The 26403-nt window shown below is 45.1% G+C and overlaps 2 protein-coding genes across 3 annotated transcripts in view; one reads left to right on the top strand and one right to left on the bottom strand.

Moving 5' to 3' along the window:
- The first annotated feature begins 172 nt into the window (after nucleotides 1-172).
- Nucleotides 173-22168, top strand: RBBP4 (RB binding protein 4, chromatin remodeling factor). Of its 2 annotated transcripts, none has more exons than XM_040974148.1 (12): nucleotides 173-297; nucleotides 798-945; nucleotides 6214-6359; nucleotides 13527-13700; nucleotides 13950-14065; nucleotides 14167-14327; nucleotides 14444-14570; nucleotides 15401-15478; nucleotides 17764-17840; nucleotides 17930-17987; nucleotides 18075-18185; nucleotides 21193-22168. In XM_040974148.1, exons 1-12 carry the CDS (start codon nucleotides 282-284, stop codon nucleotides 21256-21258), a joined length of 1278 nt encoding a protein of 425 aa, XP_040830082.1. In that variant the 5' UTR covers nucleotides 173-281; the 3' UTR covers nucleotides 21259-22168. The 2 variants fall into 2 exon arrangements, with proteins under 2 accessions (XP_040830082.1, XP_040830083.1); XM_040974149.1 differs by having other exon boundaries at nucleotides 193-297; nucleotides 22042-22168.
- Nucleotides 22169-23046: 878 nt separating this feature from the next.
- SYNC (syncoilin, intermediate filament protein) overlaps nucleotides 23047-26403 on the bottom strand; it is a 28248-nt gene continuing 24891 nt past the window's right edge. Inside the window, 3 exon segments of the mRNA XM_040974146.1 lie at nucleotides 23047-23160; nucleotides 23163-23211; nucleotides 25881-26005. Coding sequence (XP_040830080.1) covers nucleotides 23053-23160; nucleotides 23163-23211; nucleotides 25881-26005 — 282 coding nt within the window. The 3' untranslated portion in view covers nucleotides 23047-23052.

Consider the following 26403-nt stretch of genomic DNA (forward strand, 5'->3'; position numbering starts at 1 on the left):
ATCTCCCCCGGGCGGTGGGGGACAGCGGTGGAGAGCGCTCTTCGGCCCCGCGAGGAACGACTCCGCGCGAGCCGATAGGCTACCGGCGGCCTTTCCCCGCCCACGCCGCCGATCGGCGCGCTCTGATTGGCTGCTGTTGGCGCGAAGGGGCGCGAGTCGGGACTCTTCGCAGGGGCCGCAGGAAACAATAGAGGCCGCGCGCGCCGAGTGAGCGCTCGCTGCCTCCCCGCCCCTCCCGCCGCGCTCGACCCCAGGATCTACCCCTGGTTCTGCTGCCCGCCATGGCCGACAAGGAAGGTGAGGCTGCTGGGGCCGCCTCGGACGGATGGCGGGACTGGGCTGGGTGTCGTGGCTTGGATATGGCTTAGCGGACGAGGCAGGCCCGGCTCGGCTCGGCTGCGCGCAGCCCGCGGCTCCGGGTGGCGGGAGGCGAGCGGCCGTGCCCCGGCGCGCCGGTTCTTCAGGTGTGATGCCCGCCGGTGCCAGCGGCGGCTTGCGCGGGCCGCTCGAGCTCCGGCTCGGCCTCTGCCGGCCTCTGCCTGCCTCTGCCTGCCTGTCTGCCTCCCTTTCTCGGGCCTCCCCGCAGCGCCCCGACCCGGGAGCCCGGGGCCGGAGGGAGCCGGAGACTTCCGGCCGCGGGCGGAGCGGCAAACGGCGGCCGAGGACCCCGGCGGGGAGGTGGAGGCCCCGGCGGGGAGGTGGAGGCGACTTGGCCTCCATTTCAGTCCAGTCCTGGGTGGGAGGGGGGAGCGGCCTCCTCGCTCGGCTAACGGGCGTGTGTTGATCCCGAATGGCAGCCGCCTTTGACGACGCGGTGGAAGAACGCGTGATCAACGAAGAGTACAAGATATGGAAGAAGAACACGCCTTTTCTGTACGACCTGGTGATGACCCACGCGCTCGAGTGGCCCAGCCTCACCGCACAGTGGCTTCCAGATGTCACCAGGTGACCAGGGGCCCTTGCACGGGTTCTCGCTTTTCGCTGCCGGGGATGTTTCTCATTTGGCTCGGGTCAGCCGGACTGGACACGTGAGCCAGAGCCGGTGGGGTTTTTTTTTTTTAACCCTCGGGTCTCTCCCCCTCCTTCACCCTCTCCCTCCCAGAAAAAAAAAAAAGGCAAGAGGCAACATTGTTGGGTCCTGTTGCAGATAGAGGACACAAACCGGCCTTTTGTTGTTCTCTGATAACAGCTGTGGAGCCCTGTTCCGAGGGACCAGAGTGCGCTTAATGTCAGCCTTGTCAGCTTTTCAAAACACGATAGGACGGGTTTAGTGTCGCAACACAACATTGTGAGTCCTGTGGAATAGGCCTCCCCGGAGAGACTGGTTATTTGATGTGGCAAGAGCATTTAGGATCCTAGGAAAGCAAGAGTCGCCTTCCTGTACGGGACTGGGCCCGGTGAAGGGATGGCAGGTGACCCGGCCATGCCCTCTTGGAATGATGAGGTTTCTATTGTAGGATGCCTTCACTTAGAGCCTACAGTTATGCTCCGAAGTTATTTTGTACAAAACTCTTCAAAATAAACCTTTGTAAATTAAAGTGTACCAAGCCTGTGAACACGGTGTAAAAAGCGAGATTGTCAGAAATGAGTGGAGAAATAGTTGAACATGTGGCTAAGTAGACGATGATTCAACTCAGTAATAAAAGTTTTTCTCTTAAACTTTGATTTGTTTATTTGAAAGGTGTAGCTACACCAAGGCATTCCATGTACTGGCTTGTCCCCTAAATGCCTCTGGCAGCCAGGACTGGAGCAGGCAGCAGCCAGCAGCCAGGTCTGCTGTACAGGTGGCTGGAACCCAGTCCCTTGAGCCATCCCCACTGTCTGCTAGGCTGTGCAGACTTGGCAGAGCTAGAACGCAAACCCAAGCTTTCTTGCTTGCTAAATACACCAGTGTCCTGAGTCATGTCTTAACTGCTGTGTCGAATGCCAGCCCCCTTTCTGTGCAAGACACAGGCTTAGGATTGCCTGTCACTTCTGCGTGGAAGAGTTCCTATTGGTGTTTCTGAACCCAACTTCTGAGCTCTTAATTCTTGAGTCTTATTTCCTCTGGAATTGGTTTGTCTAACTTGGCTGTGTCCACACTGAATAATTGGTTCCAAAGAGGTCCCACTCCCAAGTTGTCTGTGTCATAGTTTGAACATTTGTTATCTGCTTGACAAGCAGTTGATTTCAGAGCCATAATACTTCTACAATATTTTTCCCTACAGTATTTTTCTACAGTATTTATAGTAAAGATTTGCAAATGTTAGTGTTTATCAAGATCAGTTGAAGATGTTATAAAACATTGCTGTGCCCCACACCTAAGTTTATTTGCAAAATCTGTCATGGATCTAAGATTATTGATTTTTGCTGGAAATACAGATTTATAGAGAGGAGACACAGGTTTTCTATCTGCTGGTTTATTCCCCAAGTGGCTACAATAGCTGGAGCTGAGCTGATTGAAGCCCAGAGCTTCTTCCGGGTCTCCCACACAGGTGCAGGATCCCAAGGCGGTGGACCATTCTATAAGCAATGGATGGGAATTGAAGCAGTGAGGACACAAACCAGCACCTCTGTGAGTCCCAGCACGTAAAGGGGGAGGATTAGCCACTGGGGCCACTGCACTGTGCCCTTGTTCTTGTTTTAATTGGCACAGAAAGTGACAAAGAGAGTTCCTATCTGCTGGTGTACCAGATGCCTGTGAATAGTGGGGAGTAGACCAGGCTGCAGCCAAGAAACAGGAACTTGGTCCAGTTCTGCCACGTCAGTGCCATGGACCTGAGTCCTTGAACTTGTTTTTATTGGAAAGTCAGATATACAGAGAGGAGGAGAGATGAAAATCTTCGATCTGTAGAATCACTCCCCAAAAGCAGCCGTATGGGCCGGAACTGAGCCAGTCTGAGCCCAGGAGCCTCTTCCAGGTCTTCCACACAGGTGCGGGGCCACAGGCCCCCGGTCATCCTTGACTGCTTTCCCAGGCCACAAGCAGGGAGATGGATGGGAAGCGGGACCACTGGGATTAGAACTTGCACCCCTATGGGATCCCAGCATGCGCAAGTTGAGTACTTTAGCTGCAAGGCTACCCCAGCTGGGCCCAAGTCCTTGAACTTCTATTGCCTTCTGTCTCCTTGGGTGCACATTAGCAAAAAACTGTAAGAAGAAGGCACTGTATTCCAGGTGGAACTTCAGCATCTTGATAGGGTAAAAGCTTCACCAGTGCATGCCCATGGAGTTTTGTTGGTTGGTTGGTTTTAAAAGGCAGATCCCACACAGAGAAGGTGTCTACCTGCAGGACCACTCAACAATGTTGCCAGAAGTCTCTTGACATGGGTTCAGGGTCCCAAGGACCCAGGGCATCTTGCTGCTTTCCCAGATCATAAGCAGATAGCTGGATCGAAGGTGGAGCAGCCAGGACACAAGCTGGTGCCTGTGTGGGATTCTGGCGCTGCAGGCAACAGTTTTAACTCACGATGTTACAGCATCAGACCTGCTACCCCATATTTTTTTATTATTATTTTCCATGATACAGTTCTGCATTTACAGGGATTCTTCCCTTTCCTTCCCTTTTCTCCACACTCCCCTTCATTTCCCCCCATATTATAATAATATAATTCTTTAGTGATAGTTACTGGTTTAACATTCTGTTTGTGTGTCATGACATTGTAAGCATAAGTAGAAAATCTAGTATCCTATTGTCCAAGTGTGTTGAGCTGTTTCGTTGGGAGTCCTCTGATTTGCATCTTTACTCCTTGGAATGCTGGTCTCCATTACACATTCCAGCTGTCAATGTATGAATAGACTTGTGCACTTAGAAATGTATTTGTTTTGTATTTCGCACGAAGGTTGTCATCTATCAGAATGAATACCGTTTACCCTCTGAGGATTTTCTTATTTCACATAATGGTCTCTAGTTGGGACCATTTTGTTGAAAATGGTAAAATTTTATTCTTTTTAATAGCTGTGTATTAGTCCACAGATAGTTGCACCACTGTTTGTTTTGTCGGGCATCTGGATTGTTTCCAGGTCCTTACCATCATGCATTCTGCTGCTATAAACGTGGTCCTGGTTCACTTTCTCATGCTGATTTCGCTTTACTTGGACCTACTCCCAGGAGTGGGATTGTTGTGCTCTGGTTTTTTTTGTTGTTGTTGCTTTTTGGTTTTGTCTTGTTTTTTAAAGATTTACTTATTTACTTTTTGCAAAGTCAGATGTAGGAGGGGGTAGAGCTTCCATCTGCTGATTCACTCCCCAGGTGGCTGCAATGGCCGGAGCTGAGCCAATCCAAAGCCAGAAGCTTCTTCTGGGTCTCCCACATGGGTGCAGGGTCCCAAGGCTTCGGCCTATCCTCCAGTGCTTTCCCAAGCCACAAGCAGCAGGGAGCTGGATGGAAAGCAGGGCTATGGGATTAGAACCAGTGCCCATATGGGATCCTGGAGAATGCAAGGCGATTAGAACCAGTGCCCATATGGGATCCTGGAGAATGCAAGGCGATTAGAACCAGTGCCCATATGGGATCCTGGAGAATGCAAGGCGAGGATTCCAGACACTAGACTACTGCCCCGGGCCCCTCAGTATTTTTAATCAGTCCCCAGATAATGCTGGTGGTATTGGTCCCAGGACAAGCTGTGCTGGAGGTTAAGCTGCCAGTTGTTGTCTAACCCTATATTGCTTTCGTTTCCAGTCCTGCCACTTGGCATCCAGCTAATGCACCGTAGGAAGCAGTGAATCATGGCTTAAGTGACTGAGCGCCTTCTATGCCTGTGGGAGACCTGGGTGTAGTTCTGAGCTCCTGACTTCAGTCTATCCCAGACCTGAGTATTGAGGGAGTGAACTAGCACAGGGAGGGCGTGTGCGAAAGTGTACAGTGTGGCAGGGCCTATGTGCTTGGACCATCAGCAGTCTTAGCAAGAAGCTGGGTCAGAAGCAAAATAGCCGGGACATAGACTGGCACTGCAGTATGAGAGCTGCAAGCAGCAGCTTAACTTGTTGTACCACAGCATGATCCCATGGGCTTTACCTTTTCTTCTGGGTCTTATTTTTTGATCAGATTTTTAATTTTATTGTGTTTTTTATAGAATTACTTGTTTTTATTGGAAAGTCAGATATATAGAAAGGAAGATCTTCTGTCCGATGATTCACTCCCCAAGTGACCGCAACGGCCGGAGCTGTGCTGATGAGATTTTTCAGAGATTTATCTTTTATTTGAAAGGCAAAGTTAGAGAAGTAGAGACAGAGGTGTTCATCTGCTGGTTCACTCCCCAAATTGCCATAATGCATAGGCTAGGCCAGACCAAAGCCAGGAGCTTCATTCCAGACTCCAGTGTGGACATAAGGGCACAGGGACTTGGGCCACTTTTCACAGCTTTACCAGGAAAGGTAGTTGGGAACTGGATTGAAAGTGAAATAGCTGGGACTCAAACTGGCCCCCATATGGATGGCTATGAGCCATGTAGTCTACTGTACCACACCACTGGCCCATTGATGAGATGTTTAGAAGTACTTGGAAATTTTATTTTCATGTAATTCTTATATTTGGCCTGTAGATAACACATCACAAGTGGAAAATAAAGGCAGGCATAAAGACACGATGAGCTTCTCAACCCTGGCTCCAGCTTCTGCTGGTGCAGACTTTGGGGGAGAAGCAGCAGTGGCAGCTCAAGTGGTTGGATTCCTGTCACCCATGGGGGAGACATAGAATGAGTTTCGAACTCTAGGCCACAGCACAGTGTCACAGTGTCTGAGTTCGTGTTCCAGCTTCCTGCTAATATGCACCTTGGAACATAATACGTGAGAGCTTAAGTAGTTGGGTACCATATCCCCAGGTCAGTAATTTGGCTTGAGTTGTTTACTGGCTTTGGCTTACCTTAACCTGGCTGTTGTGGGCATTTGTTGAATAAATTGGCAGATGGGAAGTGCATGAATTCAGTTCCTGACTCCAGCTTCCTGCTGATACATGGATTGGGAAGCAGTGGCAATGGCGCTAGTGATTGGGTTTCCAACTTGGTGTCAGCCCTGCCCAGCCCCAGTTATTGAGGTCGTGAATTAGCGTGGGGGGGGGGATGCTTTTTGCTCCCTCACCCTACCCCATCCCATTCCTCCTTCCCTTTGTATCCTGACCTTTTCTAAACTTGAAAAGTTGAAAACAAGTCTCTTTATGACACTTTCTCCTAAAAACCTGGCTGTGTGAGTTCCTTGGTTTTAATGTTTGCATCATAACTGTGTATCAATTTACAGACCAGAAGGCAAAGATTTCAGCATTCATCGACTTGTCCTGGGAACGCATACGTCGGATGAGCAGAACCACCTTGTGATAGCCAGTGTGCAGCTTCCCAATGATGATGCTCAGTTTGATGCGTCGCACTACGACAGTGAGAAGGGAGGTAGGAATCTGAAAGGTGAAAGAGAAGCAGTGTACAGGCTTTATCTTTTCATATCTGAATTATCATTAAAGAGATGTGCAATTTTTTATTTCAAGATAGAAGCAATGCTTAAGCTTTTAAAAAGTTTGCTATATTTGGATTTGTGCCTTTGCTGTAGATGGGAGGGGGCAGTATTTGAATAATTAAAAGAAGCAAATATCACCTGTGGCTGTTCAACAGATGCGATTGTCCCTGAAATGATGGAGGTTGGTTTGCAGGTGTGAGTAGGTGTAAGCCTTGTTATTCTTTGAATGCATCAAGCATAATACAGAGGCAGGCATGTGGTATGATGTGTTAAGCCATGGCTTGGAATACCCCTTCCATTCTATAGTAGTGGAACTCCTGGCTACCTGTACTTCCAATTTAGCTTCTTACCAGCGTGCCTGAGAGGCAGCCAATGATGGCCGAAGTATTTGGGATTCTGCCACCAAACTAGGGAGACACAGGTGAAGGTCATGGCTCCTGCCTGCAGCCTGGTTTGCTGTTGGCTGTTGAGGGCACTTGAAGGGTGAACCAGCAGCTGGAAGGTAAATCCCTGTATCCGTTACTTTCTTCACACTGTCTTTCTTTTGCTGTGAAATTGTTTTTATGGTCAGGTGTTTTGGATAGTTACAGCTGTACCACAGTAAATTGTTCACAACCGTTTCCTGAGGAAAAATTTTCATTATAGATCACAGGTAAGATAAGATGCAGAGTTGAGCATGGCAGGGAAGTTAGGGATGCATCCAAGAGACTAGATCAGGTGCAAGTTCCCATGTTGTCATATTTTTGATTTTTATCTATTTGATTAGAATGTGACAACATTGTCTTAATCTTTTTTAAAGATTGGTTTGTTTTACTCAAGAGTTTGAGAAGTCTTCTTCCATCTGTTGGTTTGCTCCTCAAATGGCCACAACTGCCAGATCTCCCATGTGGGTGAAGGGGCCTGGAAACTTGGGCCACCACCCTCAGCTGTACTAGGCTGTTGGGAAGCCGCCTTGGAAGTGCAGTAGCTGGGCGTCAGTCAACACTCTGGGCTTCTGGTGCCAATCCAGGATTAGCATGATAAGCCACCTCACTGGTTCCAGTAGAATGCATTTTTATGTTTAAGTTACTTATCATGATTGTAATTTTAGTCTGTGGTGATCTTGGCTTAATGTGTCTTTTTGTGTTTGTATGGTTTTGTTTATTTATTTATTTACAAATTTATTTATTTGAACACCAGGCTGCAAGAGAATCTTTCATCCAATATTTCACTACACACATGCCTGCAACAGCTGGGGCTTGGGCCAAACTCAAATTCAGGTCTGTCCATGAGTATTAGGAAAGAGCCATTTAGTCAGCGCTGGCTGTCTCTCAGCATGAGGATTAGCAGGAAGCTGGAGTTGGAAACAGAACAGAGGCTGACACAGGCACTCTTAATAAAGAATGCTATTGTCTCAAACATTTTTTCTCCTTTGTTTTTCTTATAAAGGCAGTGAATTTCATGTATTTCATATACAGTTTTAAGAATCCATTCAGACTTAGGCCATTTGGGGAGGATGTGAAATGATTCTAGGTAGTTATCTGGGGGAACTAAAAATACTAAACTGGGCCCGGCAGCACGGCTCAATTGGCTAATCCTCCACTCACAAGCTCCAGGATCTTGTGTAAGCTTGTGCTCCAGCTGCTCCACTTCCCTTCTAGCTCCTGGATTGTAGTCTGGGAAAACAGAAGAGGATAGCCCAAATCCTTGGGACCCTGAATCCAAGTGGGAAAGAATAAAGTCTTAGAGGGGGGGAAAGTACTAAACTGACTTGAGATTGGTTCCTGCTTATTGCACCTGTATTCAGCTGTGCTTTGTTTATTTGTATTTAAATTGATTTATTTGAGGCCTGGCGCTGTGGCCTAGCACTAAAGTTGTCACCTTGAACATGCCGGGATCCCATATGAGCGCCAGTTCTAATCCCAGTAGCTCCACTTCCCATCCAGCTCCCTGCCTATGGCCTGGGAAAGCAGTCAAGGATGGCCCAAAGCCTTGGGATCCTGCACCCATGTGGGAGACCTGGAGGAAGTTCCTGGCTCTAGATCAGCGCAGCACTGGCCATTGAGCTTACTTGGGGGGTGAATCAGCAGAGGGAAGATCTTCCTCTCTGTGTATCTGATTTTGTGATAAAAATAAATCTTTTTTAAAAAATAAATTGATTTATTAGAGCGGGAAAGAAGGGTCAAGACCTTTCTGCTGGTTCACACTGCCATATGGCTGATGCCAGGAAAGAGTCTGGAAAAATCTTTCCAGATTTGGTGTGGGAGGCAGGGACCCAGCTGCTTTCCCAGGTACATTAGCAGGGAGCTGGATGAGAAACAGATCAGCCAGGACTCAACTAGCTAGGTAGCTTAATCTGCTAGACCATAGTACTAGCCCCTAGTTGTGTAGTTTCAAGTCAATCGTTTGGCCTTTAAGTAATTGCTTAAAAACTATACATTTGAAATTGTCCAGCTTTCCATTCATTTCCTCTACATTTTGTCACTCTGTGAAAGCGCTTCCAATTCCAAGATTTCACAGTAGTCACCCATACACATTGTGCCTTGGTTTATTAACCATTAAAACCTTTTTTTTTCTTCCGAGTATTTGTTTTGGAGTTAGGTATGGAGTACGAAATGTATGACATGAAACCAGTTGTATTTCAGGCACCAGGAACACCTTGATCTTTGTTTTTTTGGGCGTTTTTCAGAGCTTTTTATCGTCAAAACTAAGTGGTTGAGGATAGCGGCCCAACTCTTCTATAGCAGGGCATCCTGGCGGGCTGGGGAGTTCCTGAATTGTGGTCAGCAGGGGCAGTGCCGCCTATAGTTGCACACTTGCTCACACCCAGCACTCTCTAAGATACACGCTGTGGGAACATGCAGCCCCACACCGCTGCCCAACACGGGTGGAGGTGCTTAGGACAGGTGAACAAACAGGCTGTGGGTGAGGAGGACCCCTGGCTGGGCTGGCCACAGGGTTCACATGCACAGGTGTGCATATACACACAGGCACAAACACACAAGAGCTTTATCTTCCTTGTGATTTTTCATAGCAGAGCAGTGAAAAGTAATGTGATAATGAGTATGTAAATCACCCTGTTAGATCCTCACAAAATTTCCTATGGCTCAGATTTTGTAATTCATCCCAGAATTGCAGGTTATTATCCCCCCATTCTTCAGATAGACAGAGAGGAAGATGTTCTATCCACTGATTCACTCCCCAGGTGGTTGCAATGGCTGGAGTTGAGCAGATCCAAAGCCCGGAGCCTCTTCTGGGTCCCCCACATGGATGCAAGATCCCGAGGCCTTGGGTTGTCCTTGACTGCTTTCCCAGGCTACAAGCAGGGAGCTAGATGAGAAGTGGGGCTGCCAGGATTAGGTAGACACCTTCCTACCTGGAAGGTAAAACCATCTTACATACTATTTAATCTCCTTTGGTTTAAGGTAATTGCTGTTAGACAGTTCAGACTCTTGAACTTTCCGAAGTGCAAAGAACTAAGGCTGCTTCTGCTGCAACATTAAAAAGAATTTGTGTGTGTGTTAAATTTAGGTTGGCTGTGGTCAAGTATTATACCCAAAGATGTAAAATTGTACCTCATATTCTGTTACCAAGACCAAGTTTTTTAACAGCTTGTTTGTGAAGTTTTGTATTTTGAGAGGCAGATAGTGATTGCCAGTTAGTTCATTCCCTGAATGCCCACGAGAGCCAAATCTGACTGGCAGGGATCCAGCTGCTCTAGCCATGCTGCTTCCCAGGGCCTCTGGTGGCAAGAATCTGGGGTTTGGAGCAGAGCCAGATTCAAGCCCAGGTCCTCTTCAACAGAACACTAGCCTCCCAGCCAGTGTCTTCACTACTGGACCACTAGTGCCAACCCTGACTTTACCCTTGGAAAAAAATCTCTGTTCTTACTGAAGCATGATCAAATAGAATGTTAGAATTTGGAGGCTTATAGACTCAAAAACATCTCATTCTTGGAAATCAAAATGGTGGTTCTTTGTGGTGCTATATATTTTTTTGGTAAGATTTATTTTTACTGGAAAGGTAGATTTTCAGAGAGGAGAGACAAAGATCTTCCGTCTGCTAGTTCACTCCCCAAGTTGCCATAACAGCCAAGCTGAGCCAATCAGGGATCCAGGAGCTTCTGCCGGATACAGGGTCCAAGGCTTTGGGCCATCCTGCACTGCTTTCCCAGGCCACAATTGGGGGGGGGGGGGGTTAGGCGTATAGAAGGGAAGTGGAATAGCCAGGACACAGAATGGTGCCCATATGGGATCCCTGTGCAAATGCAAGCAAGGCAAGGATTTAGACACTAGGCTATTGCATCAGACTGTGGTGCTGTTCTTGATACAAAATACACATTAATTTCTTTCATGAGTATGTTTTCAGCTGTGTGGTCTATCTGTTGCTCACATATGTAAAAATTCATCAAGCTACAGATCTCTACACTTCCACCACAATGTTGTATCTCATGTTTGTTTCAGTAGTGTTTTATGTGGAGAGAAGCTAACAGAATAGGGAAGTTGGATGTTGGTTTTCATTCAAAATATTGTGCATTGTTACACATATCCCTTTTTTATTATTATTGCAAAGTCAGATACACAGAGAGAAGGAGAGACAGAGAAGAAGATCTTCTGTCTGATGAGTTGTTCCCAAAGCGGCTGCAGTGGCTGGAACTGAGCTGTTGCAAAGCCAGGAACCTCTCCCGGGTCTCCCACACAGGTGCAGGATCCCAAGGCCTTGGGCCATCCTCACCTGCCTTCCCAGGCCGCAAGCAGGGAGCTGGAAGGGAAGTGAGCCTGCCAGAATTGGAACCGGCGCCCATGTGGGATTCCCAGCTCATGTAAGGCAAGGGTTTTAGCCACTAGGCTACCATGCCTGGCCCCTTAACTGTTTTCAGCCAGTGCTACTAACTTGAACTTGGGAGCCCTCCCAGTTTATATTTTCAATAGCTAGATCTTTCTCTGTGTTAAAACTTGATTTTGATACCTCTATGCTGAATTCTTACTACTGTGCCTTATAGTAAAGGAAGGAGCACATTTAAAATATGCCCGGTGCTTCAGTGACCCACATTCAGTAATGAAACCTCTTGCTGTGTGCTGCTTCGCACCGTGCTGGTGTGTCTCCCGGCAGGCATGTCCTCTTTAACAGTCGTGTGTGCAGGTGTTCTGGGGCTTCACCAGAAAGTGCTCCTGCTTGATTGGTAGGAGGTTGTTCATGTTTGTGGCTAGTGGCTAGTGTCCTGGCATTTGACACAATGGGAGTGGGATTAACTTTTTTTTTTCCTCCCTTACATTCTTTAACTTTTGTTTTTAGAGTTTTGGCCTGTTTAAAACATGTTTTTTCTGCTTGTAAAAGTTTTGGAGTTCAAAGTTTTATCTAATACAAAACTGTTATTATCTACATCTTTGTGTTCTGAGAACATTGTCCTTCAGGAAATAACACTTTTTTAGCAATGCTGACAGAGCATTTTTATTTACATGGTACTGTCAGAGCATCTTTGCCTGGTGGAGAAGGTATTTCAGGCTCGGAAACCTTTCTCTTAGGCGTCAAGGCCTCGTCTAACACTTATGGGACTTAGTTCATGTTGGCTTCTGTAATCCTTTGGCATTAACTTCGCCTTTGTTTTTATATTGCTTTGCCAACATTTACACAATCACAAATTGTATTGTTAAGCACTTTACAATGATGCTTAGGTGAGCTCTTGAATGCGTATAGTAGTAAAATGTGAATATAAAATGCTTTTGTGTAGTCCTTTCTTACCTGGTTTATTTCAACCAGGAAAATTGGTTGGCAAGTGTAAGTGAAGTTAAGAAAATGGAATTAGCTGTTGGGGCTCTGCTTTTCCTCATTGGGCTAATAGAAATGCTGTCGGGAGATCAGTGTGACGGTGTTCCAGAAAGGGCACACCACAGCAGGCATTGTGGCACAGCTAGTTTAAGCTGCTGTTTGGGACATCTGCGCCCCGTACTGGGGTGTCTGGTTCAAGCCTGCTGGCATGTCTTTGTTCTCCAGCACTCCTGCTAATGTACCTGCGGGGCAGCAGTGATGACCCAAGGACTTGAGTTCCTGCCACCCATGTGGAAGACCTGGATGGAGGCCTTAGCTTTAGCCTGGCCTGGTCCTGACTGTTGCAGGGTTTTGGGGAGTGGCCCAGCCATGAAAGCTATCTCTGTATCTACTTCTTGTTACTCTACCTTTCTAATATATACTTTTTTAAAAAGATTTCTTTTTATTGGAAAGTTAGGTTTATAGAGACAGAGAGCTCCCATCTGCTGGTTCACTCCCCAAGTGGCCTCAATGGCTGGAGCTGATCGATCTGTACCTGGGAGCCAGAAGCCTCTCTCTTCCTTGTCTCTCACGTGGATAAGGGGTCCCAAGGGTTTGGGCCATCCTCAACTGCTATCCCAGGCCACAAAGCAGGGAGCTGGAAAAGAGGTGGAGTGGCCAGGATACAGATGGCACCCATATGGCTTCCCAGCACGTGCAAGGCGAGGAGTAAAGTCTGCTGTACTGGGTCCCAATTTTTTTTTAATTAGTATTTTTGTTGTTGTTAATACAGGATTTGTATTCTTAAATATTTGTTTATTTGAAAAGCAGTTCACTCCCAAAATGTCCATACTTGCAGGGATTAGTCTGGGCCAAGGCCAGGAGCCTGGAACTCCATCCAGTTTCTCACATAGGTGAAAGGGGTTCACGTGAGTCATCTTGTGCTGCTTTCCTAGGCGTATTAGCAGGAGCTTGATCAGAAGCAGAGCAGCTAGGACTAGTCCTATGTGGGAAGCCATGGCTTAACCCATTGTACCACAGTGCCAACCTCATGTTAGAAAATAGTTGTGGGAGGCTGTTTCAATAATGACTTTAGTTTTATTTATTCAACATGCTTGTAGTGTAAATAATACTTTAAAGTTACTGAGAAGCTCCTTTTCCGGTGGAATCGCTAATCTTCAGTAATTTCAAATAGTGATATGATGTCTGTTAAGTGTTTATGTATATAGTCAGAAGACTGAAAGCACTTTATATGAAGAGCTAACATTTCTAACTTAACCTCTGCACCAGCTTGTTGATAAAAGTCTGTGTGCTCTGAATGACAGATCTGGAGTGCTTCCTGCTTTTTCCTCATTTGCTTTTTATTTTATTTACAGAATTTGGAGGTTTTGGTTCAGTTAGTGGGAAAATTGAAATAGAAATCAAGATCAACCATGAAGGAGAAGTAAACAGGGCTCGTTACATGCCCCAGAATCCTTGCATCATTGCAACAAAGACTCCATCCAGCGATGTTCTAGTCTTTGACTATACAAAACATCCTTCTAAGCCAGGTACTTGCCCTTTTCTTGTCAAATAGGTAATGAGTCAAAATGGAAATACTTAGTACCACTCATTACTTGTTACTGTTTGTATAATTCACGTTTTGTGATTTATATTAATATGTAATTTTATCTGATCGTGAGTAATTTATAAATGTTAGTAACTTTGAATATAGGTATTTGGTTAATCGAGTTCTGTTATGCTGAGTAGACCCAGAGAGACAATAGAGTAAATAGCCCACACGTGTCTTACATCTGCAGACCCTTCTGGTGAGTGCAACCCAGACTTACGTCTCCGTGGACATCAGAAGGAAGGCTATGGGCTTTCTTGGAACCCAAATCTCAGTGGACACTTACTGAGTGCTTCTGATGACCATGTGCGTATCCTTCCTCGTTGGGCTAAGCACTGGCTGGGTTTCTCTGGGGGATTTGTGAGGAGGTGGACATCTTGCATGTAATGCTTGCTTTCACATTTAAGACTATCTGCCTGTGGGACATCAGTGCCGTTCCAAAGGAAGGGAAGGTAGTGGATGCGAAGACCATCTTTACGGGACATACGGCCGTAGTAGAGGATGTTTCCTGGCATCTGCTGCATGAGTCTCTGTTTGGGTCAGTTGCTGATGATCAGAAACTAATGATGTAAGTGGAATTCGTTGTTTGTTTTTTTCTTTGTGTACTATCTAAATCATGCATTTACAATTTCAAGGTTTTACTAACTTATTTTTTTTCTTCTTCTTTTTGCTTTTTAACTAAAGCTGGGATACTCGTTCAAACAACACTTCCAAGCCAAGCCACTCAGTGGATGCTCACACTGCTGAAGTGAATTGCCTGTCTTTCAATCCATATAGTGAGTTCATCCTTGCCACGGGATCAGCTGACAAGGTCAGTTTCGTTTATTTTTTTTTCTTTTTTTTAAAGATTTTTATTATGTTTTTATTGGAAAGGCAGATATACAGAGAGGAGAGACAGAGGGGAAGGTTTTCCGTCCGATGATGCACTCCCCAAGTGAGCGCAACGGCCGATGCTATGCCGGTCCGAAGCCAGGAGCCTCTTCTGGGTCTCCCACACGGGTGCAGGGTCCCAAAGCTTTGGGCCGTCCTCGACTGCTTTCCCGGGCCACAGGCAGGGAGCTGGAAGGGAAGTGGGGCTGCCGGGATAGAACCGGCGCCCATATGGGATCCCAGGTGTGCAAGGCGAGGACCTTAACCACTTGCGCCACCGTGCCGGGCCCAGTTTTGTTTATTTATTTATTTTTTTTATTTTTTTTTAAGATTTTATTTTTTTTTATTATGTTTTTATTAGAAAGGCAGATATACAGAGAGGAGAGACAGAGAGGAAGATCTTCCATCCGATGATTCACTCCCCAAGTGAGCACAACGGCCGATACTATGCCGATCCGAAGCCAGGAGCCTCTTCTGGGTCTCCCACGCGGGTGCAGGCTCCCAAAGCTTTGGGCCGTCGTCGACTGCTTTCCCAGGCCACTGGAAGGGAAGCGGGGCTGCCGGGATTAGAACCGGCGCCCATATGGGATCCTGGGCGTGCTAGGTGAGGACCTTAACCACTTGCGCCACTGCGCCGGGCTCAGTTTTGTTTATTTTAATAGAATATGTAGGATGTGTTTCTCCATTTTGGTGGAATGGATCTTTCAGTTATATGAATTTTTCTTACTTTAAAAAAAAATGTGTTGGTCTTTCCTTTTGCTTTGTATGTAGACTGTTGCCTTGTGGGATTTGAGAAATCTAAAACTGAAGTTGCATTCCTTTGAATCACACAAAGATGAGATATTCCAGGTAAGAAAAATCAGTGGTACTCATTTTTTCTTAAAGGATGACTTGCATGTGTAATTGGGCACATTTGTGCTTTATCCATTGCTTAAAATAATAGGGGTCTTTCTGTAAGCTAGAGCTAACTTCTGTGGAAACTGTGTTGTTTTTCTCTACTGTGTTTCCTTTTTCTTTTTAGTAAGGAAATATTTTTCATTTGTTTTGTGGCTGTACTTTCAATCCTGCTCCGTACTAACACACCTAGTAAAGCAGTGAATAGCCCAGGTACTTGGGCTTTTCTGTCCGTGTGTAAGAAACTCCTGGCTTCAGAGTCAGCCAACTAATGGAAGGTGCTCTCTCTGTTTTTTTTCCCATCTCTGTGAGTAACTCTGATTTTCAAGGAAATAAATAAATCCTTTTCTAAAAATGGGTTATTTATTTGAAAGTCGGAGTTGTATTGAGGAGAGAGAGATCTTCCAGCTGCTGGTTCAGTTGTCAGTTGCAATGGGCTGCAATGGGCAGGACTGGCCAGATCAAAGCTGGGAGGTTTTTCCGGGTCTCTTACATGAATAGCAAGTGCCCAAGCACTTGGGCCATTGTCCACTGCTTTCTCACATCTCCACCGCCCCATTACTGTTTCAGACTGGCCATTTTTCTGTTATAACTTCTTGTTTTGTGCTTCAATAGTATTTGTGTGTGTGTATGTGTTTTAAGATTTATTTATTTGAAAATTAGAGTCATAGAGTTGGTGGAAGAGTCTTGCACCCTCTGCTTCACTCCCCAAATGGCCACAACAACAACGAGCACTAAGAAGCTTCATCAGGTTTTTTGCGTCTGTGGTAGGATCCCAGATGTTTGGGCAATCTTCTGTTGCTCTTCCCAGGCCTTTAGCAGGGAGCTGGGTCAGAAGCGGAAGTCAGGACACAAACCAGCAGCCGAACAGGATGCTGGCGTCAGGTGAAAGCTTTCCCATGTTGCACCACAACATATGTCAAAGTACTTAATTAGAAAGGCAGAATGACAGGGAGGGATTTTTCAACTTTTGTTTCACTCCCTGAATTCCCACTGCTGTCAGATCTAGGAAAAACCAAGAGCCAGGAACTTCATATAGGCTTCCCCAAAAGTTACAGGAATCCAACTATATGGGCTGTAATCCAGTATCTCCCATGTGCATTAACAGGAAGCTGAGCCAGAAGCATAGAGTAAATAGGACCTATGTTGACACTGCATGTGAGTGCCTTGTACCAAGCACTTAATGATCTGTGCCACATTGCCAGTCCCTGCTTCTCTTATATGGCTCAGTTCAACAAATTCATTGTTTTACTATGTTTGAAGTTTATTGTTCAGATACTCTGAGGGAGATAACATTAGTTTTTACCTTGTTTTAAATTTGATACTGACATTAAACATTTGTTATAATAAAACCTGTCATGTGATCAGGTTGCTGAATATGGCATCTGATCTGGACTTCAGGGAACTTGAGCCTGCTGCCTTATTTTTACTTTAGTATGCTCATCTTCACCCTTTGCTCATAATCATGTCCTTGCCTGAAGAATATTCATCCTCTTTAACTACTAATTTGAGGGCAGAGCATCAGAGAGAAGAAAGAATCTCTGTCCACCAGTTGACTGTGCAAATGGTCACAGCAGCCACAAACTAGACCAGGATGAAGCCTGGAGCCAGGAATTCTATCCTAGTCTCCCACTGGAGGGGCAGCTGTGCAGGTACTCGGGCCACCTTCTGTTCCCTAGGCCCATTCTTAGGAAGCTCATAGTGTAGTCAGTACCTCACCCAGTGCTCTGACATGGGGCACTGACATCGCCAGCAGCAGCTTAGCTGCTGTGCCCCAGCCCTGGCCCCAGTAGGAACCACTTTTGATCTTTGTGTGTGATGTGGAATTCATCCATAAGTAATTGGAAAAGTACTTATCACATATATGCCATCTGTATGATTATAGTTCTTCGTTCAGAATTAGATTACATTTGGCCAGACACCATAATAATAGGTAAGATGTAGTCTGTAAAGATATGAGCCACTTTCTCCAAATGTGCGATATGTTCCACTTAGGAAATACAGATGGAGCTTCTGGCTCTGAAACCTGCAGGCTTTTAAAGAGTGAACTGGCTGATGAGAGATCTCTTTCTGTATATACTATCTTTCCTTTCAAATAAATACAAGTTCGTTTCATTTAAAGAGCTGTCAGTTTAAACTGTAGTGTTTATTTATTTACAAAATTTCAAAATTACTAGGTTTTTTTATATTTTCCCTTGATTTGTCCAATTCATGGCTTTCCTCTTTTCATGTCTGTGTAGGTCCAGTGGTCACCTCATAACGAGACCATTTTGGCTTCCAGTGGTACTGATCGCCGACTGAATGTCTGGGACTTAAGGTCAGTCTTGTATCACCTCATTTCTGTTTAGTTTTATTTGCACAGGTAGTTAAATCAACTGTTTTGACATTGTTCTCTTTTTATGCTAGTAAAATTGGAGAAGAGCAATCTCCAGAAGATGCAGAAGATGGGCCACCAGAGTTGTTGGTATGTTGAGATCTTTGAATCCTACTGAAATAGCTTGTAAGTTAGTGTCCTAGGTCTGCATTTTACATCCTTGTTTTTCCTTTTCAGTTCATTCATGGTGGTCACACTGCTAAGATATCTGATTTTTCCTGGAATCCCAATGAACCATGGGTGATTTGTTCTGTGTCAGAGGATAATATCATGCAAGTGTGGCAGATGGTGAGTGTTGGGCCATTTATTTGTGGAAGTTTTTAACATTTTATTTTATTTGAGAGAGTTAAACAGAGATCAACTAGTTGATTGGTTTACATTCACTGGTTCACTCCCCTGATGACTGAGGCAGAATCCAGGAGCTTCATACACTTCATTTTAACAGGAAGCTGGGTCAGAAGTAGAGCAGCCAGGACTCGGCATTGCGGGTAGCAGGTTAACCCACTGTGCCATAAAACCTGCCCCGAAGAGTTTGTGTCTGTTCATGTTGAGATCTACTTCACTTGTCACTTTGTGCATACTCTTCTCTGCAGGTTTCTCCCTTGCCTTCTTTGAACAGATGTAAGCACACATACCAGAGGAGGTAGATGGCATCTCACAGCATCAGTGCTAGTTTGTGCCGCATGCCTGGACATTGAAAACATTACACTGTACTCTGCCCCAAGTTTAGGTTCTTGCCCTTCATGTTGTCAGAATGCTTAGAATAGTGTAATATAAACAGAAGGCTAAAATGTTAAAATCATGAATTTGAAAAAAACCAAGGTCACATCTGCTAGTTTATTCCTCACATTTCCACAATGACCCAGGCTGGGTCAGGCCAAAACTCCAAAATTTGAGTTGCAGGCCCAGTAGAGGTCTCCTACATAGATTGTGGGAATGCAGTTACTTGAGTCATTATTACCGCCTTCCAGGTTAAGCATTAGCAGAAAACTGGAATTAGAACAGAGCCAAAACTCAAGCACTATTGCTGGAGGACATGGCTGTCTTAGTATCAGGCTACCGCTGCCCGCAATTGCTGAGGGGCTGTGGTCGGAATGTGCACAAGCCTTGCAAGGCCATCACCTCTTATTCTAGTTTTTACTTCATCCCGGTTTGTTTTTTTTTTTAAAGAGCAAAACTTCTGGAATGATAACTGTTTTTGTTTTTAATTGGAAAGGCAGATTTACAGAGGGGGAGGAGAGACAAAAAGATCTTCTGTCTGCTTGTTCACTCCCGAAGTGGCCATAATGGCCAGAACTGAGCTAATCGGGAGCCTTTTCTGTGTCTCCCACACTGGTCTCAAGGCTTTGGGCCACAAGCAGGGCACTGGGTGGGAAACGCAGCAGCTAGGGCATAAACCAGTGACCATGTGGAATCACAGTGCTTGCACGGTAAGGATTTATCCACTTGGCCATTGCACCAAGCCCAGTGACTGGTTCTTCATAATGATCTATGGGCCACCTCTGAGTTACTCAGTGAACCCCCTGGATGACTTCAGAGTAAACCTCTGGAAGCTGGTTGGTGTTTGTGGAGCAGCAGGTTCGGATACTCCTTAGAATGCAGGCATGCTGATTTGAGTCCCAGCACCTCTACTTTTTCAGTTTTTTAGTTTTATTTATTTTTACTGGAGAGACAGAGAGGAAGATCTTCTGTCTGATGGTTCACTCCCCAAGTGACCGCAATGGCCAGAGCTGAGCCAATCCAAAGCCACGAGCCTCTACTGGGTCTCCCACTTGGGTGCAGGGTCCCAAGGCTTTGGGCTGTCTTCCAGTGCTTTCCCAGGCCATAAGCAGGGAGCTAGATGGGAAGTGGGGCTGCTGGGATTAGAACCACCATCTCTATGGGATCCCAGCTCATGCAAGGCAAGAACTTTAGCTGCTATATTTATTTTTATTACAAAGTCAGATATATTTTTATATTTTATTACAAAGTCAGAGGAGGAGAGACAGAGAGAAAGATCTTCCGTCCGATGATTCACTCCCCAAGTGAGCGCAAAGGCCAGTGCTGTTCCGATCCAGAAACAAGAGCTAGGAACCTCCTTCTGGGTCTCCCATGCGGGTGCAGGGTCCCAGAGCATTGGGCCATCCTCTACTGCTTTCCCAGGCCACAAGCAGGGAGCTGGATGGGAAGTGGGGCTGCCGGGAGCAGAACCGGCATTCATATGGGATCCCGGCATGCTCAAGGCAAGGACTTCAGCCGCTAGGCCACGCCGCCGGGCCTAGATGTGATTTTTAAATTGATAGTTTTGTGTAGTCCATTATTGTTGTTATAAGTATTTGGGTGGCCCTGTGTGGCATTTATCTGGGAGAGAACAAGAAGATGGAAACCTCTCTAAACATTAAAAAAAAAAATCCTAGCCAGGTGTTAATGGCACATCATGTTAAGTCACTGCTTAAGGATGTCCATGTGCTGTATTTTGAGTGTCTGACTAGCATTCTGCAACAAATTGTAACAATTCCTAACAATAAGCTTTTGGGTCTTTAAGGTTTTGTTTTTTGTTTGTTTGATTAAGGCAGTGTTAAGATCTGCTAGGTCAGTCCCCAAATGGCCCCAGTGGCCATCCTCCGCTGGTTTCATGGGCTGTTAGCAGGGAGTTGGATTGGAAATGGAGCAGCCAGGACTTGAGCCAATTCCTGTAAGGGATGCCAGTGCCACAGACATAGGCTTGGTCTTGCTGTAACACCACGCTGGCTTTCTAAAAAAAAATCTATACCCATAAGTTATCACTGTTTGACTCGTAGCCTGCCCTAGCCCCAAACTCCTAGTAAACTCTCAGTCTACTTTCCTATGGATTTGCTTGTTCTGGACACTTTAAACAATGAAATTATACTGGATGCTGTGGGCTTCTTATTGATTGGCATATACTCCATTGTATGCATAAATCATGTATCCATTGATAAGTTGATTGCAGTTGAATATTATTACTGTTGGATTAAAAGGCTCAGGGATGTTGTCTATCAAAATTGTGACTACAGTTTTATGGGTGTCCTCAGAAGGGCCTGTGGGACAGATGCCTACTTTTTATTGAAACACAGCTGTCCCCATTCATTTATGATTCGTGCCCATTATAATTCATATCTTGCTGCCTTTATCCAGTATCACCATTGTTGTATAGTTGCAACAGAGAATAAATGGCCCACAGGCTGAAAGTGTTTGTTAATCTGGTTCCCAGTTCTGTTGTGGGAATGCTGACTTGAAAATAAATTCCCTTTTTCTATTTTACTAAATACTTTCTCTTTCTCTTGTTTTTGGGCAGGCCGAGAACATTTACAATGATGAAGATCCTGAAGGAAGTGTGGATCCAGAAGGACAAGGATCCTAGACATGTCTGCACTTCTCGTGACTTTAGGCTCCCCTTTTTCCCTCTCAACCCCAAGATTGACTTTAACACTGTTTTTGAGACACACAGACTTTGTTCTGCTAGCCTCTGTACTAGGTACCACCAACAATGCTATTAGCCCAAACAGGGGTGTTTTCTAAATAGTAACTGCCGGACTTGATTCAGTAAAGTCACAAACATATATTTAAATTTTCTTCAGGAATTTTCTAGTAACAAGTCCAGGTCTAAAGTGGCTACAGAGGGGAATATTAGGTGTGTTTCCTTCTTAATGCTATATCCCCACATTTTTCAGATTGATTTAATATTAGAATGAGCAAGGAATAGAGCCAACTGAGTTAGGTGTCTGAGCCATGAAGTTTAAATAATGCAAGGTGTCATTTTTATTCAGGAAATAGGGGAGGTTCGAGTCACAGGTTCCTGCTCAGATCTTCACACTGACTTTCCAGGATGCACATTTTCCTGCATAGACCAGTCTCCTCTTGGTTTCTTCATTTAAGTCGAAATTACATGTTCCTCTTTCTCCGTATATTTTTGCTCATTAGTGTATTTCTTGAGCTGTTTTTCATATTATTCCTTTCCTTTCTGTGAAATGGTTTTATTTTGTTTTGTTTTAACTTGGGACCACCAAGTTGTAAAGATGTATGTTTTTTCCTGGCAGTTGTACTGTAGGTAGACTGTCAGGTTGAAAAAGAGTGAATTGATAGCTTGTATTTGTTTTTAAAATTAAATTAATCCTTGATAAAAGTTGCTTTTTTCTTTTTTTAGGGGTTAGTCCTTGACCACTAGTTTAATACCATCTCCATTTTGAGTGACCTGTTTTACCAGCAGGCCTGTACTCTCCATGACTAACTGTGTAAGTGCTTATAATGTAATAAATGGCTTTTCTATATAACCCCATGCTGTGGGTTTTATTTAATACATAACATCCATCAAACATGAATCTGTATTTAAGAAGAGTAGTTTAAATGAGTTCTTTCCCATGGTCTTTGACTATTAAAAATAAAATTAAATATAATAGACTCAGATCTCTAGAAAAGAGTTTTACTCTTCCAGAAAAGTGAAAGACATGAAATACTGAATTGGAAGTGCATAGATCAGTCTTTGGTAAAATAACATCTTAAAATCTATCCTTAGAGAGTTACATAGGTTTTCAGGAGTGTCCAAGGCAGTGTGGTAGAATTTAAGGCGTAGCTTAATTTGGAAAAGGCACTGGGACCTTTTTTCTCAGAGAAGCTGGGTCCCCAGTGTCTTCCCTGGGCTCTTACCTAGAGGCTAGAAGGAATCAGCTCTGAGGGCCTTTCCCACCAAATACTAGAACCAGATAAAAAGCCTGGATCTTTCCATTCTTGTTTTGGTTTTTCAAACTCGGTAGTTTGCTCTGACACTTTGAAACCACTTAAGATCTTTCTGGAAATCTGCAGTCTTAACACTGGGTTCAAAACAGTATTGGTTCTTCCATATCTAGTGTTAGAACATCCTAAAAATTATCTTGACACAATTTTAGGAAAAAGTAAACTTTGCAAGAGGAGTGGATAACACTAAACAGCACAAAATAAGTCCACTTAGTGGAAGTAGGCTCCTTTGGGGATCCCACCTCTGCCTTCCCAGATTTTTTCCCCCCTTTGGATCAACACCAGGAAAGATACATTGATCATAGGTACCACCAGATGTGTCCATACATTCACACCCATCTTCTAGTCCTCAGTGCACTGACATCAGAACCAGCAGCCAGTGAGACAGAATCCAGCTCGGAGTGGACTGATGTTCTGTAAATAGTCAGCCAGTGTTTGCAACTGGGCAAGTGGCTTGCCAAGTCTGACAATCACGTGTCTGTTTGGAAGAGTATCTCCAAAAGAATACTTGGTGATCTTTTGCTAAGATGGTTTATCTGTTGTTTCTGGATTACAGATTCTGCAGTACAGTTCTAAACAGCCCCTGTAAGGTTGAAAGGAAAAATAGTTTACACTTACTGAAACTTTAAATAATACAGTAGAAGGTTTGTAATAGTGAAGTTTCAAAGGTGCACACGACTGTATTTAAAAAAGCTTGCAGCAGGGCAATTGACATCCATCTGGTAAAGGATTGCTTTCTGTTGGCAAGCACTTAGATGCCTCGTGTTTGCAGAACTGAAAGGCAATCTAGTTGATGTGAAGGAATGAAACTATCCCTGACCAGGTTAACTTGAACAAGAATTGAAGTGCCTCAGATTCTGTAGTCGGATTTATTTATCTAAAAAATTCATGAGAGTACTTCAGAAAGTTAACAGCAGGCATGGCCAATGACTTAGTAGCTAAATCTTCAACTTGGAACACTTGGATCCCATATGGGTGATGGTTCCTGTCCCAGTTGCTCCATTTCCCATCCAGCTCCTGTTTGTAGCCCGGGAAAGCAGTCGAGGACGGCCCAAAGCCTTTGGACCCTGCACCAGCATGGAAGTCCTGCAAGAAGCTCCTGGTTCCTGGTTTCAGATTGGCTCAGCTCCTTTTGTTGTAGGCATTTGGGGAGTGAACCAGTGGACAGAATATCTTTCTGTCTCTCCTCTCTGTAGATTTGATCTGCCTTTCCAATAAAATAAATCCTAAGAGGGGAATGTAATAGCATTCAAAGAACAGCAATGCTGGAGCCAGCATGTGGGCCAGGACTTAGGCTGCTAGCTTGGATCCTGCATCCTGTGTCAGTGCTTGGGATCATGTCCTGCCTCTGATGATCTGGGTAGAGTTTTCTGTTCCAGCTTTGCCTGGCCCAGCCCCAGCTTTCACAATAATTTGAATGAACCAGTAGTAGTTAGAAGGTGTCTGTTCCCCTTTCTGCCACTATGCCTTTCAAATAAGTACATGGGTGGTTTGTTGGTTTGGTTCTTGTTTTAAGATTTATTTTTACAGAGAGAAGGAGAGACAGTGATCTTCTAAATGCTGGTTCACTCCCCAAGTGGCTGCAATGGCCAAAGCCAAGCCGATCAGGAGCCCATTCCGGGTCTCCCACACAGGTGCAGGGTCCCACAGCTTTGGGCTGTCCTCACTTGCTTTCCCAGGCCATAAGCAGGGAGCTGGAAGGGAAGTAGAGCAGCCAGGATACAAACCAGTGCCCATATGGGATCCCAGGGGGATGCAAGGTGAGGACTTTAGCCACTAGGCTAATGTGCTAGGTCTCAATACTTTTTTGTTTTTAGATTTATCTTCATTACAGATTCAGATCTACAGAGAGGAGGAGAGAGGAAGGTTTTCCATCTGATGATTCTCTTCCCCAAGTGGCCACAACAGCTGGTGCTGTGCCAATCCAAAGCCAGGAGCCAGGAACTTCTAGGTCTCCCACACGGGTACAAGGTCCCAAGACTTTGGGCCATCCTTGACTGCTTTCCCAGGTCACAGGCAGGGAGCTGGATGGGAAGTGGGGCCACCGAGATTAGAACCAGCGCCCATATGGGATCCTGGTGCATTCAAGGCGAGAACTTTGGCCACTGGGCCCAATACAAATTTTTTTTAAAGATTTATTTATTTGAAAGGTATAGTTACAGAAAAAGGGAAAAAAGTGGACTGGCCCTGGCCCGCCTACAGCCAGGAGCCCAGGGGGGTTTTTTGTTTCAAATGTGGATTCAGGGGCCCAAGCACTTGGCCTGTCTTCCACTGCTTTCCCAGGCCATTAGCAGGGAACTGGATTTAGAATAAGAGTAACTGAGTCAAGAAACTGATGCCCACATGGAATCCAGCACCACAGATGGCCAGCCCCCTTTGCAAGTATTTAGTGAATAAGCCAGAAGATAGGAGTTCTTTCTCTGTTTCACAAGAAAAAAATCATGTGGTGCCAAAAAAAGGGGGGGGGGAGTATATGTTTAATGTACATCTATAATTTGTGAAGAGCTCATGTATAAAGAGTATAATAGTTTTAGGACTGGGGGATCTTGTAGCACACTGGTCAGGAGGAGATTCTCTAGTCCCAACACAGCTTGCTTTTTTGTTTTTTGAGTACTTTATACTTAAAAAACATTAATTTGTTTTCCCCAGCCTAAACATCATCCCTTCTCAGGATATTTTGCTTTTAATGATGTTGCATAGTCATTTAGCTGCCTTGTTGACCTCTTGTCAGTCTGAATTTGATGACAGAACTACTTCTGCTATACCAGAGGTTAAATGGCAGTGAAGGTAGTGTAAGGTCAGGAAAGTAAGATTGCCCAGAGCCTAGGTGTTCTATCCAGTTACAGAATTCTTGGTGATAACTGGGGCATACTGTGAATATTAGTTAGAAAATGAAACACTCCAAATGAGCTCGATGTGCTTAGCCGAAGCATTTTGGAGGTAAGGGTTACACTAAGCGGTAGGTGTTAGTTTGTTACGAAGGCAGAAACAATAGCAAATACCACTTTTGTGCCCTTCAAGGTCACCTTGAGGATGTGTCTGGATCCCACCTGCCTGAGAAGTGGAAGCAGCGGCCTGTTCCAGACTCTTGGGGAGCATAGCCCTTTGGGGGAAAACAGAGCATTTTCCATCTGTCCAGAAGAGCATTTCCCAAATCATTATTTTGTTCATCACTGTTAAGGCAGTTTTTCTAAACCCGCCCTGTCATCCTTGTTGCTAGGAATAGAGGTTTGAATAGCAGTTAAAACTGACTTGTAAGTTGAGAGCTCTTGGGCGAGGCTGGTCCTTAGCTGCTCCATCTCTTTGTTCTTCTGCTCCTGGAGTTGGACTCCACTCTTCAGTTGCCTCTGTCGTTCCTCCATTTCCTCCAGCTGTTCCTGCATGAGATGTCCAAGAACATTGCTGATGAGCCCAGCAGCACACAGACCTCACATCCACTAGTTCATAAAGCACCTCCTTAGACAGTGTTTAGTCTTCATGGCAATCCTGAGGCCACTATGACTTCATGCTAGGAAATGGAGGTTTGGGGAGGCCGCCCCTGACAAACGGATGCTGCTTTTGAAAGTGGTGATGCAAAACAGATCTTGTCAAGAATAAACAGGTCCTCAAAGGACTGTTTAGTTTCACCCCTTCAGCGTCATGCTGTTGCCAAGGACTTTGGTCCTTTACTTGATGCCTTGTTTCCCACACAGCCCCTTGTGCAAAGTTCATTTCCATTAAGATACTGCTAGTTTTTATCCTAACAGGTAAATTGAAGACAAGAAAAGTCAGTCTT

Source organism: Ochotona curzoniae, unplaced genomic scaffold, assembly GCF_017591425.1.
Source record: "Ochotona curzoniae isolate NIBS_2020 unplaced genomic scaffold, NIBS_Ocur_1.0 contig_2404, whole genome shotgun sequence".
Lineage (NCBI taxonomy): Eukaryota > Metazoa > Chordata > Mammalia > Lagomorpha > Ochotonidae > Ochotona > Ochotona curzoniae.

Excerpts from the sequence above, each read along its gene's own strand:
- RBBP4 (XM_040974148.1), top strand. Across the intron at positions 13,701-13,949 it reads AAAACATCCTTCTAAGCCAG|ACCCTTCTGGTGAGTGCAAC; the intron begins GTACTTGCCCTT and ends TTACATCTGCAG. Across the intron at positions 14,328-14,443 it reads GATGATCAGAAACTAATGAT|CTGGGATACTCGTTCAAACA; the intron begins GTAAGTGGAATT and ends TTTTAACTAAAG.